This window comes from Silurus aristotelis (genome assembly GCF_946808225.1).
Source record: "Silurus aristotelis genome assembly, chromosome: 19".
Taxonomy (NCBI): Eukaryota; Metazoa; Chordata; class Actinopteri; order Siluriformes; family Siluridae; genus Silurus; species Silurus aristotelis.
The window spans coordinates 687653-693631 of record NC_139592.1 but is presented as its reverse complement, the minus strand read 5'-3'; the positions used below and the strand labels follow the sequence as shown (position 1 = coordinate 693631).

At 38.7% G+C, this 5979-nt stretch overlaps 1 protein-coding gene across 7 annotated transcripts in view; it reads right to left on the bottom strand.

The window, feature by feature from the left end:
• The window catches only part of LOC310714856 (fibulin-2-like), a 30749-nt gene extending 29079 nt beyond the window's left edge, over positions 1-1670 (bottom strand). For 4 of the 7 annotated variants that reach the window (XR_014530154.1, XM_083520857.1, XM_083520859.1 and 1 more), the window contains exons 1-2: positions 1537-1670; positions 1-489 (exon numbers count right to left, since the gene is read on the bottom strand). The exon at positions 1-489 is cut by the window's left edge and continues 691 nt beyond it. Coding sequence is in view for 6 of the 7 variants with exons in the window: in XM_083520857.1 (XP_083376983.1) it covers positions 1-438 (438 nt within the window). In the remaining variant the exon portion in view is untranslated. Of the gene's footprint in view, positions 490-1339; positions 1484-1536 lie in introns of those variants that run through there. The other 3 variants (XM_083520860.1, XM_083520858.1, XM_083520861.1) reach the window with 3 other exon arrangements.
• Between the last annotated feature and the right edge of the window lie 4309 nt (positions 1671-5979).

The following is a 5979-nucleotide window of genomic DNA, read 5'->3' as shown; positions in this document are numbered from 1 at the left end:
GTGGAACGAGTGGCCTGCTTCGTGTTTCTGGTGGTTGTAGACGCAGCCGAGACGCAGGCAGTGAGGACACGTTTCGGTGGAGTCGGAGAACTCGATGCAGTGAGGAGAAACATCAGGACACGGGATGAAGCGACAGCTGATCCTGCCTCCGCCTGCCGGACACATGCACTCCGTACTGCCCGAGTCCACCAGGTACGACTCTCCTTCCGGAACCTTCCCCTTTTTAAAGCCGGCGCTGATGCAGTCGTAATACTGATAACCTTCACAAGTGCAGCCTCGCTGCAGACATGTGGAACAGCAGGCTCCGCCCTCCAGCACCTCCTCAATGCAGTGCTCCAAACCTGGACAGTCCACTCCAGTGCAGTCCTTCTGCCCCAGACACGTCTGGAGAAGCACAAGAGCACAAGAGACGGTCCATTTCACCCAAACTCGCTTCATTCTCTCAGTCCTGAATCACAAACGTCTCAGAGACTCTGCACGTTCCTGCACCTGGAATCAGAAGAAAACATGCCATAACGTCTTAATGCACACCTACGAGATCTGGATTCTAAATGGTCAGCAGTTGTTGATGAATTTTCTCTATATTCACCGAGCGTGTAGTTGAACACGTGACCCGTGTTCGTGACGTGAAATGTGTGCAAACACTGATAGAAACATGTGCTGGAGGTGCTGCAGGGGTCAAAGGTCACCTTGAACCAACCATCACCACGCTCACACACTCACACACACACACGCACATGCACGAATACACACACAGAGACAAACACACAGAAACACAAACAGACACACACATACACAAACACAGACACACACACACACACACACACGAATACACACACAGAGACAAACACACATGCACGCAGACACAGACACACACACACACACACACACACGCATGCAGACACGCACAGACACAATGGGACATGTAGCATAGACAATTCACCTACTAACTGTTTGTAATAAATGGGACAAAACTGGAAAACCCCAAAGGAGGAAACATCAGTTAGCTGTTAAAATAGATGGATGGATGGATGGATGGATGGATGGATGGATGGATAGATAGATAGATAGATAGATAGATAGATAGATATTGGAGTGTAGTTAATTTTATTGTAAGATAAATTCTGGTCATTTAAATGTTTTCTTTGACAAAATAAAAATTCTGATCAGATTTGAATCCATGAATCTTATAAATCCTTTAGAATCAATAAAAAGAAAATAAAACATCTCACTTATTCACAGAAAAGAAAAGAAAAGAAAAGAAAAGAAAAGAAAAGAAAAGAAAAGAAAAAAAAAGAAAAGAAGAGGATGTGGTATGAAGATGAAACTCTACAGGTACCGGCTCCTGAATACCGCCGCGTCATCCGGATTCCTAAATATCACAATTTGGATCTTTCAGATGATTTCCCTCTCCCTCACTGCTGCTCCTCAAATCCCAACCCGACAAACTCCAACTACTCCAACAACTCCAACTACACCAACAACTCCAACAACTCCAACTACACCAACAACTCCAACTACTCCAACTACACTTACCTGCGTGTGATCAGGGATGAGTGACTTCCGAATCTGCGCTCCTCTGATTACTGAAGAGGCTCAGAGCAGGGACGCGCTCTCTGTAACACACACACACACACACACACACACACACTTCAGCGACTCTTTCAAACAGAATCAACTCCAGAAAGTGATTCCGGTTTAAGGCATGAAACTGATCCGATTCTTTTGATTCACTGATTCGTAATGACTCATTAGAGTCACAGTCACACAGGTTTCTCGTCACTGTATTTCTGCATTCTGATTGGCCAGGAGGTGTTTATTAGTAATGATTTGTTATTGTTATTGTATTGTATCATAGTTATGATCAGTTTACTTTGAAGTGGGTACTAATCCACGGTATATATAGTTAACATGTGGGTGTGTGTGTGTGGGTGTGCGTGTGTGCATGTGTGGGGTGTGTATGTGTGTGCGTTTGTGTGCGTGCGTGCGTGCGTGTGTGTGTGTGTGTGTGCGTGCGCGCGCGCGCGTGCGTGCGTGTGTGCGTGCGTGCGTGTGTGCGTGTGTGTGTGTGTGTGTGTGTGTGTGTGTGTGCGTGTTGACTGTATGGGAATTCCTGGTGTGTGATAAACGTTGTGACTTATGCGTGGCACGCTGCAGGACTGTTTCTCGCTCCAGGGGGAAATATTTGAATAAAATGAGATAACAGGGCTCCAGAGGTTCGACCAGATGTGGCTTCTTAAAGCTTCTCAGATCTTCTTTACCTGATTTTTTAAAACGTTTGTGCTGCTGCTGCTGTGCGAAGTAGCAACAGAATTCACTCATAAATGTAACACTTATTATTGGATCTTCCACAACACGATCACATACTAACTCCAATAAATGCACACACACACACACACACACACACACACACACACACACACAATTACACTGAGTTCTCCAAGGGTTCTTCAGTTTTCCCTCTGTAGAACACCACACAAGTGTTTCCTGACTGCAACCTAATGTTCAGGAAAGAGTTCAAGAGTTCGCCAAAGGTTCTTTAAAGAATTGAGGACATTTAACGCTTCAGTTTCCCTCCTGTGAAAAAAATCCTCTTGGTACTTGGTACATTCTAAGAAATAATTATTCAAAGGTTTCTTGAGGTGAGATGAGATGCAAACATGTAAACATGGAATGAAGCCACATGGACACTTTATACCACACCACACTGCACATGGACACTTTAAGGACAATCACTAAATCACTTTAATTTGTACTGTTAGTATCTGCCACACTCCCTTATATATTTTCATATATTTTCTATAGTTCATACTTTTTAATTTATCTACTTATATATATTTTTTTATCCTTATATTCTATTCCTTTTTCATGCCTAAATGTCGGACGGTTGAATAAAACTTACATATATATATATATATATACAGTTGTACTCTGTATGTATGTGTATATGTGTAACTTCTCCTTCCCTCCATCACACACCTGATCCTGGCATGTCAGATAGACATCTCATTACGGATATCAGCTCATCATCTGAAGCTTAATTCCAGCAGAACTTGTGCTGCTGTCAAGATCTCATGATCTCCATAAACCACTTTTTCATTATTTCACCTGCTGTCACTGCGTTGCAACCGTAGGAGAACCCATGGACATCAACCATACTTTTCTTCATACATTGTTAATCTGATTCTTCATGAACATTTCTCTTTAATTGTATTGCAGTTCACCTTATCAGCAGCAGGGGGCCTCAAACATCACACAGCCTACAGGCTTTTATTCTAATAACCTCTTTACATTTACATTTACGGCATTGGGCAGACGCACTTATCCAGAGGGTCTTACAGTTATCTCAGTTATACAGCTGAGCAATTGATGGTTAAGGGCTTTGCTCAGGGGCCCAAAGGTGGCAGCTTGGCGGTGCTTGGATATGAACCCATGACTCAGAAGTCCGATATCTCATCCGCTGAGCTCCAACTTCCCATAACCTGAAGGCTGTGATTTAATTTCCCAGGATAACAGATGTTAAACGTTATTTTACTCTAAACAAATTATGTGTCATTTAATCACTGCATCTGTTTTTGTTCCCGTCTATTAGATTACAGTACAAATACAGTGAAATGACTTTTACTGGCCTCAATACAATTACTGCAAACAATAAATATAATCATTGACAATATTTTTTCTTTTTTATAGGATAATATTTGTAAATCTGGATGATTAAAAATAGGGTTATACTAATAAATAATGCTACAACATTGTGAAACATGGCAGGCGTCAAATAATCTGCATGAACCAATAGAAAAAAATGTGTTTTTTATTTGTATATATATATTTATTTATATGATTGACATTGTATACGTACGTCTTATTGGTTGTGTATTATTTTAAATTGTTGTGGTTAATTCTTTTGTGTTTTTATTGTATCTAATGCGTCCTTGGGTGTCATTTATGTTGCCCTTAAAAATTATAATAATAATTATTATTATTATTATTATTATTATTATTATTATTATTATTATTATTATTATTATTATTTCGGCTTCTACCATCAGGGGGCGCCACAGCGGATCATCCGTCTCCATACCCCCCTGTCCTCCACATCTGCCCCTTTCACACCAACTACCTGCATGTCTTCCCTCACCACATCCATAAACCTCCTCCTTGGTCTTCCTCTTTTCCTCGTTCCTGGTGTCTCCATCCTCAGCATTCTCCTACTGATATACCCCATGTCCCTCCTCTGCACATGTCCAAACCATCTCAATCTCACCTCCCTCACCTTGTCTCCAAAACGTCCTACATGCGCTGTCCCTCTAATAAACTCATTTCTAATCCTGTCCATCGTCGTCACTCCCAACGAACATCTCAACATCTTCAGCTCTGCTACCTCCAGCTCCACCTCCTGTCTTTTACTCAATGCCACTGTCTCTAATCCATACAACATCTCAGGTCTCACCACAGTCCTATAAACTTTCCCTTTCACTCTCACAGATACTCTTCTATTCTAATAATATATATTCTATATTAAAACCATCCTACAGACCACTATCCGATGCTGTCCATCTACACTGTCCCCTGCCAACACCTTACAGTCTCCAATCTCCTTCAGGTTGCATCTCCTACATAGAACATAATCCACCTGTGTGCACCTTCCTCCACTCTTATACGTCACCCTATGATCCTCCTTCTTCTTAAAATACGTGTCATTTCAATCCTATTAGCAAAATCTACCACCATCTGCTCTTCCACATTCCTCTCCTTAAAGCCACACCTACCAACACCTCCTCATCACCTCTGTTCCCTTCACCTACATGTCCATTAAAGTCTGCCCCAATCACCAATCTTTTATTCCTAGATACACCTTCTACCACTTCATCTAATTTACTCCAGAATCTTTCCTTCTCCTCCATCTCACAGCCTTGTCAAAAACTTCAATGAAGATCTCGTAGGTTCTTCCAGTCTCCAGAACCCAACGTTCTCCAGGGTTTATCTTAAACACTGACACAGCAAAGTCAAAAATTACACCGAGAAATAAATACATAAAAACGGCACAGTAATTAAATAAATAAAATGTTTTACATACATCTTCAATTATTTAAAAATTAAATCAACATTAATAAATTAAGATTTTATATAATAAAAAAAAACTCCTGATTTTAATCCAATAACAGAGCAGTAAACTGAGAATACTGCATGAACCATCAGAAGATATTTGTGTAATTTGGTATGTTACATTATTTAAAAAAAATAAATCTTCTGGAATAATAAGTCAAATTGTTGGAATTTTTAAAAAACATTTACATATAAATAAATTGAATTCATTTAGAAATAAACAGATGCTAAAATTCGAAGCAAGGATTATTAGATTTAGGATCTAATAGGTTATTATTATTATTATTATTATTAATATTATTATTCATAATAATAATAATAAAATAAGTGTCAAAGTTGTAAAGTCACCATTCTTCTTCTTTTTTATTATTATTAATGGTATCAATAATAATAATAATAATAATAATAATAAAAGGTCTTTTTCACCAACAGTGTATATAATAAAGGTTAAAAAGTGCTTTAAACACGTATTTCAGGCAGTTATTGATAAAAATCTGACAGTTTAGAGATTCTTTCAGAAAGATATGAATAGTTTTTTAATGTTATTAATTTTCATGAATATCTTAACACCAGTTAATCACGTGTTCATAAAAGGAACATTCGTGAAAACCTCAATCCAGAAATGTCTCATGATTAAATAATGAATATAAAATAAATATAAATCATGAATATAAAAGGAACATTAATAAATAATTCAGTATTTTTCTGATGTTGTTTATTCGACATGATACCATTTATTATAAATATCTTAAAATCAGCTCGACTTTAATAAAAACACAAGCAGAAAGTGAAAGTTTTTGTCCTTCAGTGAAGAGAAACAGAAAGTTTGGAGGGCAGTAAATAAACCGGTTTGAGAAAAAAAAACTCGAGTCT